Genomic DNA, 15,824 nt, shown 5'->3' with positions numbered 1-15,824 from the left:
ATGACTCGTACTCCGTATGCTGATTTCTTGCAGATGATAAAAGTAACTCCAGGCACGTGGTACTGGAAAGATGATACTAACACACTTGAATTTGCAAAGTAAAAGAATGTTTAATTTCAAGTTATGCAGATTTGTAGGCCTAGATGCAGCAGTTGCAACTAAGGTAGAGTCTAATATTGTTTTGCCTAAACATCAACTGCAGGAAAATTTCGTTCTTCCTTTTTTTTAAAAAATTATTTATTTATTTATTTATTTATTTTATGTTTTATTTAGCCTGAAGCTCCTTAACTGTTGCTCTGAGGCATTTATCCCATCATATTAATGGAGAAAATCAGAAGTATGCATATACTCCACACTGCTCTCAAGATGGACCCAATACAGAGAGGGTCTGTGTGGCAGGTCCTGCTGTGTGTCAGAAATGTGCCCCATGCACTGGAGTAGCAGTGTGGGACTCTAGGTCCAAAAGCCACCCCAGGTGTCTGTGTGGGTGTCCACAGACTGATGTCCTCTGTTGCTGGTGTTACACATGACCCCTGTGCAATGCTGAGCACTGGAGGACTGCAAACCTTTAGGGAAACTACAACTCTGTGTGGGACAAAGTGCACGTAGCTGTGCTTTGAATTTCTGCAGCAGTTGTGGATTAAGACTTTAAACTATTGGGGCAAAAAAGCCCAACACCCAAACTCAATCCCTCTGCTCTCTCCTCCAGTGCAGGGTAGGGGGCATGGTGGAGTGTGGCAGCAGTGGGTCCATCATATTCTGCCTCCTGCCCTGCCAGACATTTTCCAAGCCTTTGTCACAGTAGAGCTAGGCTGCTCATCTCTCCCCTGGCCACACAACAACTGCAGGTGCTTTTCCTGGTCTGTGTCTCAGCAGCTCCAGCCTACTACTCTGCTGGGTTTGGGAACGCTGCTCCAGGGAGAGGAGTGAGCTCCTCGGTGACCTCTGCTTGTCTCTGCCCTCAGCAATTCCAAAGAAAAGGTCTGGAACTGAGCACCTGACATTTAAAACCTTCCTATAGCCACTTGAGACACCAATTGCTTGAAGGGTTTACATGGAGCAGTGCAAATGGTGGCAGAAGACAGAGCAGGAAGACCCAGGGAAGCCCTTTTACTCTTTGCTGCTGTGTTTTTGAAAGCAGTGTCTCTGGGCCTTACCACAACCCAGATGTTTTCTTAGTGTGTTAGAGGCCAAAATAGATATGCCTTTGTATCATGGGGTGTTGGCCTCTTTGTACTGCTGCTGGTAACTTAAATTCATACTCATTCACACTCAGACTCCGTATTTCAGCTCCAATCCAGCAGCTGAGAAAAACCTAAAGGAAGTTAAAAATATTCTCTTGCAGGAAATGCGTGTCAGGACGTTAAAGAGGTACTTCGATTCAGCTAGCCTAGCTCAAAAATAAACAAGATAATTTGGGTGGGAATATTTTCACCCATTGTCTGAGGATCGTGTCTGAACAGCACACGTGAAGCAGGAAGGCAGCTGTCATTTCAACAGGGTGGATGAGTGGTCTGAACATAAAAACAGAACCAGACATGCCTGGTGTTGAATGCTAGCTCAGGAGCTAGCCTGGTATGACTTTGGTAAAGTCATTCAGCATCTTTGCTGCTGTTTCCAGATTGCTCAGAATGAGGTAATAATTCTCATCTACCCTAAAGTGTATTGTGAGGTAATTAATTCATCTGTGTAAGGCGCTTCAAAGATTAAAGTATTATTATTATTATTGTTATTAATTTTATAAATTCACAACATGGGATAGCTGACTTTCATCCATTACTTAAAACCTCTTTGATCTAAATAATATAGTCACATTTTATTATATTAGCAACTAAAAGAACAACTTCAGACGCAACCTTAGAGGTGAAATGTCCTATTTTTCTCAACATCCCAAGCCTGTTTTGTGGTTGTAATGGTTGAAAGTTAGCTCAGGATACCTGCCAAACACATTTCACTGCCTGTTTCTTTGAAACTAAGTGCAATGAAGACGGTAGGTACCAGGTAGATAATCTTAATATTCTCTGACTGGAATTAACACTGTGTCCTTAAATGTTATGTACTGGTCAACCACTAGCATCTTCCAAGATGATTGCAATGCAATGCAGGCTGGCTGACACAGAAGGAAAATTGCATAGTCTGTCAAAGTGGGTACATCATAAAGATGTGATGTTGGATGAAGTCAAATGTGAGTAATTGCTGGTATTTCATATCAGCAAGGCTTTGCCCATACAAGTTAGAATGCTTTTTCTACTCACTCTGGCTTTTTTTTTTTTTTTTTTTTTTTTTTTTTTTTTTTAGGAAATATTGTTGTGGTTTTTTTTCCTCTGTGTATCTTCAGGTGCTGCTTTCCTTTTGAAAGAAGCAAATGAGTCACATCACACGCTATCATTTGCAGTGGTTATGAGGTGTGTCATTTAGAGCTTGCTTCAAGAATGATGTGTGTGTAGCTGGTAGTGGAGGGACCAGGCTGAATGAGAAGTAGCATGTGAATATCAGAGGTTTAAACTCTCTCCTCTGTGAGGCTCGGTGGGAAGCAACACCAAATGCATGTCATTGTCAACATTTGCCAAGGCATATCAGCTCTTTGAAAGCCTTCCACTTTGTTACCTAAAGGAAGGCAAGAACCTGGGCCTAAATATCTGAAGATTGTTGTCCATTTTACTCTGAGTTACATTCCACGTTAGCCAGCGCACCCACAACACTGTGTGCACTGACTGCTGATGTGACTGGGAATCTGGGCTGCCTTCCTGGGTTGCTGCTGCTCCTGTCAGAGCCACAGGGCTCTTTATTTGCTGCTGTCACTTATCAGTGTTACTGCTCCATAGGCTAAAAGCAAGGAGGCAGCAGGAGGAGCATTATATCTCAGAGGCATATCCCTGAGATCACCAGGGCCATTCAGTAGCTGCATTGTCTTTGACTTAGGGAAGTACCTGCAGACCTTGTTGAGCCTTAGCCATACTGGCCTTTCAGAAGGGGAGAGGTGTCCAAGTTGTCCCCCTTTTCCTTTGAATGTGGATGCCACCCTTCCACCATGATCAGTGCAGAAAACATGCTTCCTGGAAGTATGTCTGGTAATATCCAATTCAATCCACTCCACATGTTTATTGGAGATGATCAGTAATTGTCTAAAAGCCTTCAAAGTCTTAGGGTGAGGCAGAGAGGGGTTTCTATGAATAGGCCTCAACCCCATAGCATAGCAGAGGGCTGGAGCACCTCTCCTACAAAGACAGGCTGAGAGAGTTGAGGTGTTCAGCCTGGAGAAGAGAAGGCTCCAGGGAGACCTTATAGCACCTTCCAGTGCCTGAAGGGGCTACAGGAAAGCTGGGGAGGGGCTTTTCACCAGAGAGGGCAGTGACAGGACAAGGGGTAATGGTTTTAAACTGAAAGAGGGTAGATTTAAGTTAGACATCAGGAAGAAATTCTTCACCATGAGGGTAGTAAGGCACTGGAATAGGATGTCCAGGTAGGTTGTGGAAGCCCTTCCCTGGAGGTGTTCAAGGCCAGGTTGGATGGGGCTTGTGCAGCCTGGTCTAGTGTGAGGTGTCCCTGCTCATGGCAGGGAGGTTGGAACCTGATGATCTTCAAGGCCTCTTCCACCTTAACCTATGATTCTATGATACAGCTAATATTTGGTGTAGTGCAGGCCCTCGAGCAGAGACCAGCACCACTTCTGGAGGTGTTTACATAATCACAGTGACCTTTCTTGGAATGAGAAACTAGATAAATTCCTCATGGCCCTGCTCTGCTGTCTATCATTTGACCCGGAAAAAATTGCCCTCGAAAAGAAATGCAGATCCTTGGTCTTGTGAGTACAAGACTTTAGGTGTGTAAGTACACAGAGCTTGCTCCAGCACATCTGGAATCACAGAGCAGTCTTTTGTGTCAGAATCAGTGGGATTCTGTATATGAGCAAGGAGTGCTTGCTATACTGGCCCAGTCTATACATGGAACACCAAGGAGAAAATCCCCTTGGTCGCACTGTTTATGTCTCCTATCCCCTTGTCCTCTGTGCTCTCCAGGCCACAGGCTCCTCTGACTATGTAGAGGGACAGCTTTTCTGGGAGGGTTTGAACCCTGCCTTGCCCCAGCCTTGCCCTGAGTAGCTCGCACTGCTGTGTACGTGGCATGGCAACAGCATCTCCCTTTCAAGATCCAGTCCTGCTGCAATGGGGTCACCAAATAATTTGGCTCCTCAAGGTAATGCTGCAATTTGAATAAATCATTACTACTGCCACTGACATTGAATCTATGTGAGTGCCCTGGATGGAATTACTATCCCTTAATGCCATTTCCCAGCAATAACATTAGCATCCAGTCATTTCTGCTTGCAATACAGTGGACCAAATAGTTGCAACTGAGTGCTGGGTGTTAATTTGTGCTGTGGGTGACATTGCTTTAAGACTTCATTTCTAAATACTTTGCAAAGCAGGTTAAGATGACTCTTAGGTGCTAGAAACATGTTACAACATGAGGAATATATGCTAGGAAAGCAGTTCCCAAGTAAGGGTGTGTGACCACACTTGCTGCCTTGCAGAGTGGAAGTGGGGATGCCAGCAGAATAGTTTAGCAGCTGCTGTGTTAGAGGGTTATATGCCTTAGGAGAAAACATTACAGAGTTACAAACTGGGATGGTAAGAAGCTTCAGTGATTTTCTGGAGTCTGTAATAGTCTCTGAGAATTGATTAACCATTTTCTTAAAACATCTAATGAATGCATCCTTCATAAAGCCTTGACACAGAGAAGTGGTTATTTATCTGGATTAAAGAAAAGACAGTTGGAGGATTGCTGGTCTTAGGGAATTGATTTGTTCTACATCCATAGATTGGCAGGTTTTTCTTTCATTTTGCAAGGATAAATAAAACCGTAAGTATAGTTTAATACAGAGTGGTTGTGGATTCAATTGAGCTGCTCTTGGCTGCAATTGACAAAATTATCCCCTCTCTTCTGGCTGGTAAAGGACAAGGAAACCACTCAGTGGGCTATTACATCTCAAAATGTCTCATATCATCTACTAGTGTGGCAAATACAGAAACAGACTGAATCAAAGAGGAGTTTGGACCTCTTGCAACATAGGGTTATCTTTACTGGATCGAGGGTGCTCTGGTTAGAGCCCTGGATAAACCCTGCCAGGAGAGACATTTCATTGTGTTCTGTCATGCAGTCCTCCCAAAGTGACTCCTGCCTAGTGGTAGGAAATATACACTGACGTGCCATTGCCCAAAGGAATATTCTACAATACTGTTTTATTTATATTCATTACCTCCCCTGAAGATAAGTGGCTTCCTTGTCAGAATTAGCTGCATGTTGTGTAACATCAGAAAAGCTTAAAGAGACACTGTGCAGAAGCAGGAAGTCTGGGTATTGATCTACTGGAGTAGAAACATGGGAAAGGAAAATAAAATTACAAAAGGCAATTTTAGGTCCTCCTTAATGTTGAAGTTAATCCTTAATCTATACCAATGTCTAGCTGACATGGAGGAGCAGAGAGATACGTATTAATCACAGTATGAAGAGCTTTGTAACACTGTACCTTCTTTTCTTGCTCAAGATTTCTTATTTCCCGTTAACCACCTGATTTAATTCAGGTTTTGGTACGTACTGTATTTCAAACCAAACGTAGCAAGGACTGTCTGTTTCCTCCTGTGGAGTTAAGTTCTGGAATGGTCTTCCAAGATGAGGTAGTGGGGGCAGGCAAGAAAATTACTTTTTTTCTGAAGGTGGAGCTCTGTGATCTTGGGAAAGGGCTTTTATAACTACGTCATAGAATCATAATGACATAAAATTACACTTGTGATAAGAATCCTTGTGTTTGTGATATGCTGATGTGTTTGAAAGAATGTGAAAGATTGCATAGACTTTTTTTTTTTTTTTTTTCCCTGTATCTATGCCACATAAATCCCATTCTCAGGGCTGTTGCTAGTGGCCTGCTTAGGAAGAAAACTTCCTCCCCCTTCCTCCAAGATGTAATTTATTTTCAGAGGCTTTTTTCTTTCCTATGTAGTACTGGCTACATGCCACAAGTAGAGACAGACTGAAGGCAAGGCATGCTGGTATCATTTCATGTGTCTCATTAGTGACACCGATTATTTGCTCCCAGTTAACCTGAGAGACACATTATTTGGAGACTGGGCTTGGTGACCTGCCTAGTCCTTTATCAGCCTGATGTTCTTATATTACAGACCCATCCAATGGCTTTGCAGTCTTTGTGCTGCTCTTCTTGTAGACCCTGTGTGATAACCTAGTGACACAGAAAACAATGCTGGTTATTCCTGCTCAGAATTGGTGCTTTTTGGGGTTCCTGCCATTTGGGCTGCTTATGAGAGATGCCTAACTCATCTGTTGGAACTATTCTTGTCCACAGGGAGCTGGGTCTGATGGTCTGAATAGCTCCTCAGCTGTTTTGAACCTAGACCATATTGGAGTGTCAGTGTCTGCAGTGCCTCAAGAGAACATCTAAGATCATCCTGGCTTTAGAAGTCATTGCTTCTGAACATTAAACTTTCTTTGGAAAATAAAGTATTGGAAGGGGTTCCTATCAGAGAATGTCAGGATGAATATGGATATCTTTGTCTTCTTATGACTTTGTTGCTGATGCTGTGCTGATTCTTTGTAAATCCGAGCCTAAGGCTTTCCTGGCTTTTTCTGGTTTCAGGAAGATCTTGCAACTAACTTCAAAAACAACCAAACAGTTTTCCAAAGCAGAGGTCATGAGGCATTTCCCCACCAGAGACAGCTTGGGAGTATTCACCTCGGAAATATGTGACTCTAAGAACAAAAACCCAGCAGTGGTGGATGAGACATGAATAGAAGAAGGGCTATTATTTCTGTCCTGCATTTTCCTTCCCCTTTAGTTTCTGTTTCTTTCTGCTTCCAGCCCTTTCATGTCTTTTGAGGAAAATCTGCTGAATTTTATTAGCAATTATCCTCAAGAAGCCCAGAGCAATTGTCCTAATTTATTAAAAGTGGGTTGTGTAGGAAGCTTTAGAGCTGGAGGCTGTCAGGGATAGGAGAGATAAAAAAACCCCCAGCTCTCCTGAGTGTGAAAGGAGGCTGGTGACTTTCAGGCCAGCAGTGCTCCCAGGCACCGGGAGACAGTCGGGTGGATTACAGGGGAAGAAGAGGAAACAGAAAGCTCTTTGGTTTGGCATTTCCTTAGTGTTTGATCTGAATTGGTTTAAAATACAGGCTTGTGCTGTCAGCCATTCCTGTTTGGAGGCAGCCCCGAAAGCGCTTCATGTGCCTTTTTGAAGAGAAGAAGTAAGTGCTGTCTGTGAGGGAGCCAGGCCCACCGCTCCAGGCTGGCCAGAGACAGGCCCTGCAGATATCTACATGAACCTCCAGGACTTTTATGCAGGCTGCAAAAAGGGTTCATAAGCTGTGCAGGATCAAAGACAGCAACCTGACATGCTGTGGGCATGGAGCTTGTAAAGCTGTGTGGGGCGAGAGAGACTGTCTGGGCTCAATTCCCAGGCTCTGTGGCCCCACCAGCATTGCCAAGCTGTGCTGGAAGCATCTGAGCCCAGCTGTGCTGCAGAGGGGTCCCCTGACAGGGGGTCACACACTGGGCAGGTTGGTTGATGTGCCTGGCAAAGGCAGTGGTGTCCAGGATTCACCCTGCCAAGGTGTACTGTAGACTTATCCTCCAAGGAGGTCTGGCACAACAGCATCATGTGCTTGGTGGAAAGTAAGCCAAGGAAAGCCTTCCTTTCTGGGGGCCCTCACTTTGTCAAGAACCACAGCAGCCCAGGCCCCTGTTGAGTGGCATCAGTGAATGCCCAAGACAATAAATGTCTTGTGAGCCAAGGAGTCACAGAGGGATGAAGGACCATGAGACAGAGGAGTGTCTCCTGCAGAACTACCTGTTGACTAACTCCATGAGTGTTTCTGGTGAGCTGCTGCCAACTGATCTGGCCACAACAAGTTGCAGCAGAGCTCTGGATACCAGACTGGAAAGCTCTAGCCCTGGTATGCGGAAGCCTTGCTAGATACACAGAACAGGAAACTTTGATGGGTTCCACATGAAATTCAGAAGGGCAAAAAGCAATGCAGGCTCTGGATCTTACCTCTGCCGCTTCCACTTACTGAATATTGAAAGCAAATTGTTATGTACCTGATGGTTCCCACTGATCCCTGCATAAAATTCCTCTTATGCCAAGCCTGACATAGCGTACAACTAGTCTGGCAAGTGAAGGAGACCTTAAGGGCAGCAAGTGAAGGGAGTAGAGACAATCAGAGGCTGTGCTTTGGGCACTGGAAGAGTAGGACTCCTATCTCTGAGAAGAGAATATGGTGCGTGGCTTCTTCAGAGTGGTGGAGACCGCCTGCTCTTTAGATGTGACAGTCCCAGTGATGAACTGAAAGGGGAGAGAAACCCATATTGGGAATTTTAAAAGAAACTGAAGAAGGCGGGAGTGGATGGGAAGGTATTTCAAAGGCAAGAAACTGATGAAGATAAAGAAAGGGGAGTTTTAACAGGAGATGAAGATGATGTGGTTTAACACTGGCTGGCAACTAAGCTCTACAAAAAATGGTTAGTGGAAGGAGAATGTAGTGACAGAGGTCACACACCATGCTGGTGTTAGGAACTCTTTCCTCAGCCATGTGTGTTCCTGCACAATGTTTCCTTTCCCTGGCAGTAGAGAGGAGCTGGCAGTCCCCACCCAGCACCCCAGTCCTTCTCAGAGCCTTTTCATGCAAATTTTTCCAGCTAGATGGTGTGAAACTGCTGCCAGTCCTCAGAGGAGTCACAAACATTCACCTGTCTTCCTGGAATATGGCTCTGGGCAGCCTTGCTCCTGGATGGGGTGCGGGAACCTGGGATTCCTTCCGATCAAGCGGAGAAGGTAACCTGAGAAATGACTGAATCAAAGGGGAGCTGAAACTCCTGTGCCACAGGGCTTTCATTTCAGTGTGCCCCATTCCACAAGGTGCTGCACCCTGAGAATTAAAAATAGAATGTGTTCCCTCTGCATCTGGAACGTTGGCATTTCAGCAGGCACTCCTGGGAGCAGCCTGCTTTGCCAAATCCCTGCTCCCAGATTCCTGCTGAGCAGAGACATCCTCTTAACCCTCTTGCTGCTTGGACAGGGAGGGTCATGACAGCATTTCGTTCTTTCTGTTGGGTGGCCCTAATGCCCGCACTTACAAGACTCAGTTGGAGGAACCCATTGCACAAAGTAATTAGAATCCAAGAACTGGATGCATCTGGATAAAACAGCCTGTCCTATACCCAGCTGGGTAGTTCTGCTGCCTCTTCACTCACCTGTATTGTCTGGTGGATGGGAATGTGCAGGGCTGAGGCAAGGAAGAGGTCTAGTGACAAAAAAACCCAGCAGCATGGGAGGGTGAGCATAGAGCTGAAAAAAGAAACCATGTTCTTTAATATTTCCATCACAGTGGGGGTTGGAGGCCGGCAGGGGATTGGGATGTCAGCGTCCAGGCTGTGAAAACACCAAGGCTAGACAAGAGCTGTGTCTTAAAGCCTTCATGGTGTAAGGTGCTGTGTGAAGAGACACCTCACCAAGTTACTCATGGCAGGGTGGTGGTGGCTTCGAAGTCAGGCTAATGCTGAGCGTGTTACAATATAAGGCACTTCCCATACCATACTGCATTTACATCAATAAAATCTTTTCCAGGCTGAGTCAGTGTTGCCTTAAATGTTATCTGGATCCTCCCAGACCATTATATGAACTGCCAAAAACAAGAGCTAAGGGACAGAACTGATTAACATTCTTAATTATTAGAGAAGGTTAGGATTTTTTTTGCACACACATTTTTGGATGGGAAAGATCCTTCATCGAATGAAAACTAATGAGGGTTACTTCTGATGATGGTTTTTAACCTGAAAAATGTTTAGAATAAAAAGCTGAGAAGCTATTGATAATGTACCACCCCCAGCTTTACTCTATTTTCTTATAACACAACTATGGGTTCATGCTGGTGTTGAAACTCTTCCTTTTCCCTCTAAGTCACCATAGCAACATTGTAAAGAAATCTTATACCATGTTGGTAGACTGCTTTCCCTCCCAGATCTGCCAAGTGTCTGTGTGTTCATATGAAATGATTAGTTGTTTTTTTTTATGTAAAGGTTTTCTCTGAAAACTTAAAAAGGGAAGCTTAGGTGGAGAACATCTTCATCTTAACAATTTACATAATTTGTAAAATGCAGGTTTAAAATCCTATCTTGATAGTATCCCAGACTGGGATTTGCGAGAGTTCCTCCAGACCTGTTATTTGTGCATTAGTCCTTTTGTGCCTCCAACGCTGAGGAAGGAATAGGTGTGTCTGGCTTTCTCCTTTTAAGTTGATGGGGGTTGTGCAACCTTTTTGTGGTGCCAGTTTCCTTATGGGCGTTTGTCATAATAGGAAAAATACAGCATGTTCCCAGAGCTGCATGCATCAATGCTGCAAACACAGTTGAGCCAGCCCTTACTGATCCTTGGAGCTGGATGGATCCCTGGGCAATTAAGAGTCATGGGAAGGAGCTGCTAAATGGCACAGGAAACATTTCTGCCCCATGTGCCCCTATGAACAGCAGTAGTTCTTGTAGATGTCTGAAGCCACTGTCACCTTGCATCCAAACACCAGGCTTACTGCACCCACTGCCCTCGGCTGTACTGTCCTCCTCTTTTATGCATGAGCTCATCCCCTCCCTCTGACAGCTCTGAGAAACCAGTGTTACTGTATTTCTAGAAGGCATGATGCTCTTTGCTCACTCATTCACGTTTCTTACAAGTCCTGTCCTGAATCTTCTTGCAAGTTTGCTGTTTTCCTGACCCTTTCTGTATTTTTCTAGGTAATTAGCAACTGTGTCCTAGACATGGGAGGTGCCTCCTAGTTCAAAACTTATTTTAGGAAACTACTTCAAGCAGGTCTCTTAGTTTAATACCTCACCTGAGGGAGGAAAGCACTGAGAGAAAGAAGGGTGGAGACCCCTAGCCTTATTTCACCCTAATTATTAGTGTTATTTTCTCTTGCTGGCCTCCATGTAGGTTTCTCTGCTAAACTAGGGACTAATTCTAAGACACTGCATGAGCTGTGCAATGTTAAAAGGTGAAACTGGGTTTCACATTGAGGTTTAAGAAGCTGGGATCACGTTAGGTTTCTCCACTCTGGTGTTCTGAAGACAGAATACTGTGCTTTAGCAGAACTCACAAGGAATCAAAAGCATCAGAGTCGTTCAGGGAGTTCTCCTTTGGCAAGTGGCCCTGCTGTGTTTGCAGAGTCAAACTTCTTTTCCCTTGCACAATATGGGAAGTGTCAGCAGGATTATGGCTAGTGGGAACCAGCTAGGGAGACACATGGTCCTCTTGATCAAAAAATCAATAAACAGAAGTCAGAAGATGGTAAATAGCGCTACAGGGCTGAAAGGTGTTATCTTTATGATCTGCTCTGCATTGATGTTTCTGGAGTGATGGCAGCTGGGGATACCCTAGATGTGTGAAACACTTGGTGTTATCAGGAAGATAAGGAACATGTCAGGAGTTGGTGAGTTGATGCAGAGACAGGCTTTCCTGTGCATCTGGCAGGACCAAGCCAGATCTGTGGGGATCGGGAGGCTAGCATGGAAAAGTTGCTCTTATTTCCATGAGGGTGAATTGTGCCATCTCCAGGAGAACAGAGTGGCTCTTGGGATGTGTTCATCGCCCTCTGCTTTAATTGCTGTTTCCACAATGGACAGTCATTTGGCTTTGTTTGACAATCCCCGGGCTCAAGTGGGTGGTGAGAGCATCTTTCAGGCTTTCACCAGGCAAATTGCTGCTTCTTTAACAAAGGCCTTTTTTTGTTCTTGAGCATGTTTTAAATTTCCTCTTGGAGATACATCAGGCATCTCTCTTCTGGTTTTCAAGTTTATTGTCTCAGCATTGGCCTGGCTCTGTGCCCTTGGTAACTCTGCTCATTGCTCTTCCAGTGATGTCAGGAAGAGTTTTTTATTGACTTCACTGGGAACTGGGTTAGATCAACGCTGAGAACTTTTGAGAGGCCCACGCAGAGAGCTCAGTCTAGGTAGCTTAGCAGGAGAACCTTGCTTGCTCATCCAGCTTTGTTCTCTGTCATGTTTAATTAACTGAGCCATACAATATTTTGCATTTTCTCCTTCTGAGGCAATGCAGAAGCCCTGCCTTTCTCTTGGACAGTGGGTCTCTGCATGCTAGTAATGAGGATCTACCAGCAACAACTTTATTGCCCTGGTGAAATGCCAGCTTGGCATAGCCCCATGAGTCATATTCAATGCTCTCATTCAGAAAACTGAAGGGATGACTGCTGCTATTAATTTTGTGCTCTTGTTCACTGCCTTAGGAAAAAAAAAAACAACAAACATTGTTGCAGAAAGATGGGAGCTTCTTTGAGGTAAGAAAGACACAAAGTTAAATGGAGAGTGTGACTGTCAGCCCAGAACACATCCCTCCCTTGCACATCCAAATGCTCCTTTTCTTTTTGATTCCCTCAGAAGTTTACTTATAGAGCAGAGCATGGAGAATAAAATGTTACCTCTAGGGTCTAGGTGTCCCTGTAAAATACCATCTCTTTGCCCCTCAGCCCAAGTCTTTTCTCCCTGGAGCCTTCAGCCAGGGAGTTTCAGTCTCTCTGTAGCTCTTGGACCCCAAGCAGTTCCCACCACAGCCTGAGGTCCCTCTGAGAAGTCTGGTCTATAGGTCTATAGGTTTCTTCTCATCATTTGCCTCTTGGTTTCATCTCTGTAGGTAAGAAATTTCACAGCCTTCTTTCATTTCCATTGCTCTTGGCAACATTTCTAGATGCCAGTAAGTTCTTCTGGAGTGCAACATACACCTCCATCAGCCATTTATGAAGCTCATGATATACCAGGGCTTCAGCAAATGAATAAAAAACAGCTGGCTCCAAATCATACTGTGTACTTCCTAAATTGGGAAGTCTTCCCTTGTAAAAAGGGGAAGTGTGGATTCAACTCCAAGGACATACAGCAGTTCCAGCAATGCCGTCTTTTCAAGAACAGTCTCAGTAGGGATTAGATTTACTGGGGGGGGGGGATTCAGCTTATGCCAGGGATCACCGATGTTAAATAGAAGTAAAAAGCTAGATTGTGGCTTTTTAATCAACAAGTTGATATGCAGAGGTGGGAAGTGATGAGTTCATGTTTAGTAGTAATATTTTCTGTAATCATAATTCTGTCATTCAGGGTAGGGATCACCTTGTCTACCTGCAGCTGCCCAGACAGTAGCTGCCCAGCCAGCTCATGTCCTTCGGCTGCCTTGACAGCCACTGCAGGAAGAAAAGCTCAGCCAAAGGGTGGGTTATTGCCTCTTGAGACAGATGTGTATGATAGGAACCCCCACAGAATGACTCACCCCATCAGTCTCTTTCCATTGATTATTGAGGGAAACTGGGTGGTGATCTCAGACTATCTCCTTAGTTTCTAGCAGCAAGGCTGAGCCAGATTGGTCAGAGTTGAGATAACTCTGTTTCTAGCCTCATCTGGCTGCACAACTTAAAAAACCCAGTCCTTTCAAATCCTCACTAATGGTAAACTTTGATGCCAAGTGGTTGCTGGCATTTTAGTGGAGTCATGCCAACCTGCACTCTGGGATGCAGTAGGACCCTGAGCCTTTTCTCAGTGAGAAGGGGATCTGAATGTTCAATTTAGGCAGGCTTCTTTGCTCCAACATGTTGAGTCCTGCCTTTAGAGACAGGAACAATGTTGACTTGCAGAAAGCAGGAGTCCAGACTGCTGCTGCAAAGACAATGTGATTGCTGTGTCTGAAGTGCACATTTGACATACTGCTGAGTCCTTAGGGAACCTGTCCTGTCCAAAGGTGACACCTGCATTTGTTTTCTTTCCAGAAAACTCCATGTCAAGCACCCTTCCATGAACAACATGGTTCACCAGCACTCACCAGTGCTCGGCAGGCTGCTGCCCTGACCAAAAGACAGTGCTCAATACCTCCCCAGAGCCACACTGTTGGGGCAGAGACCCTCATCCTCGCAGGTGTGACAGCTTGCTGGTCTTCTCTGAATTGTTCACTGCCAAGTAAGGGGCTATTTCTCTGCACAAATAGATGTGGCAGTGCCATAAGGAAGGATTTCAGACAGTCGTCCTCACCAGGAGAGGAGCCTGAAGATTTGGTCTACAAGGGAGTTAGAGAGGAACAGGAGTGTAGGTCCTGATACACCTGAGAGAGGCCAAAACTTGCAGAGGTAGCACTTGTGGTTGACTATGGCAAAGAACCTACTGTCCATCGTAGTGCTTTGTTAAAACTCAGAAGTTTTCTGTGGAAAAGAAGTATGGTCTAACATAAATTTGAACAGAAATTAATCAAAACCTCTCAAAATCAAAATGTGATGTTTATTTTTCCCCTCTCATGATTAATGGCAATTTTTTATTTCTTCTTGACTTTTAGTTTTTAATAGGGTTCTGATCAGGCATCACTGAGGTACTTTTTCTGAAAAAGTGATTTTGTTACTATAGTGTACTTTTGAAATATGATTTTAATTGTACTAGAAATAGACTCTTTTCTTCTGATTCATGATAAAACCAAAATCTTTCAAGCCTGGGCACACCATATGAGAGGAATTCCATTTCCCACCGAGCCCTGGTTAACAGCAGTATCATGACAGTACTTTTAAATGTAAAATCTCATGTAAACAGGAGCACTGTAAATCAGTTTTGCTCTATTGAAGTGTATGTAAGGCTGCCTGTAAGACTTTCCTTCATAAGTCTTATTTTTCTGCCTGGAAATTAGAATTTTGGAATTACTTTAATTTGTCTGGATTCTCCAGATTGCTGGCAATCTCACGCAAAGTCTTTGGACATAGCTACAGCACACAACCAGCAAGGCTGGTATTTCTTGAGAGTGTGAAATATGCTTTTTTTTGGTGCATGCTTTGGAAGTTGGGTGCATCCTGAGCATCTGGGCTTTATAGCTTCTGCAGAGAGTCATGTAATTCGTATGTAATAGGGCCAACATTTCCAGGGAGCCCCAAGCTTCACTTGGATGTCTGCAATTCACGTTGAGTGCATGTACATTTCAGACAGAAACATGACCTGGTGTGCAAGGTGCTGAGGGAATGAGCAGGGTTATTTGTTTTTCCCTGGGGGAGTGCAGATATTCTTTGCTAAAGGAAGCAAGGTGGCTTACTGGTTTACCTAGGAAACCTTACAAATCTGCCCCCTTTTCTCCTGTTTTCCTTTACTTCATTGTGTCAAGCTCATTAACAGTTTTCTAACAGGGTGGGCATCCCTGGAGCTCATTCTAGTGAGTTAAAATCTTCTACGAACATGCCTGATGGGATGAGGGAGGAGGAGGAAGAAGAACAAGAGCAAGCAAGAAGGTGGTTTCTTCATCCAGACAAATGACCTTGGTTTGCCATCTCTGAGAAGCCCCCAAAACATGCTTAGCAGTCAGAGCACTGTGCTCTCACGAGCAGTGGCAGAAGGTGGCTGTAATCAGAGCACCTAGCAGAGGTGCCATCTCTGTTGAGTGGCATGGTTTCACCTTGCTAAATAAATCACTTTGAAATTGCAGTTTAAGAAGCCTTGCTCATGTGTCAGAGGTGGGGGGTTTAGCATGCAAGTGCCTCGACTGGGTGACTGGAGACCTGGGCTGTAACCCCTGGTTCTGTCACTAACCATTTTTCCTTCATCTTGATGTCTTCATTGCACCATTTCTGAGAAGATGCTTCTACTGACTTATTTTGGGAAGTGCTTTGACACCTGCAGGTGAATATGATTATTGATTTTAATGTCAGCCTTCTTTTTCTAAAAGGTTAGCAAAGCAACCAGGAGACATGACTTACTATAGATGCTGAAATATTTCTTTTAAAGGGAGTTACTCTGGCATCTTTCA

At 44.4% G+C, this 15,824-nt stretch overlaps 1 protein-coding gene across 1 annotated transcript; it reads left to right on the top strand.

The window, feature by feature from the left end:
- Positions 1 to 15,437, top strand: PPP1R36 (protein phosphatase 1 regulatory subunit 36). Its single transcript, XM_051622039.1, is given in 12 exon segments — positions 1 to 98; positions 1,291 to 1,371; positions 2,075 to 2,101; positions 2,103 to 2,185; positions 2,339 to 2,404; positions 3,706 to 3,805; positions 6,653 to 6,759; positions 7,570 to 7,684; positions 13,629 to 13,742; positions 13,822 to 13,966; positions 15,197 to 15,297; positions 15,299 to 15,437. Coding segments are annotated over 12 exon segments (1,176 nt in total).
- The last annotated feature ends 387 nt before the right edge of the window (positions 15,438 to 15,824 follow it).

The sequence above is a fragment of the Apus apus genome, chromosome 5 (genome assembly GCF_020740795.1).
Source record: "Apus apus isolate bApuApu2 chromosome 5, bApuApu2.pri.cur, whole genome shotgun sequence".
In the NCBI taxonomy this organism is placed as follows: Eukaryota; Metazoa; Chordata; class Aves; order Apodiformes; family Apodidae; genus Apus; species Apus apus.
The sequence above is the reverse complement of the archived record's forward strand: the minus strand, read 5'-3'. Positions and strand labels throughout refer to the sequence as shown.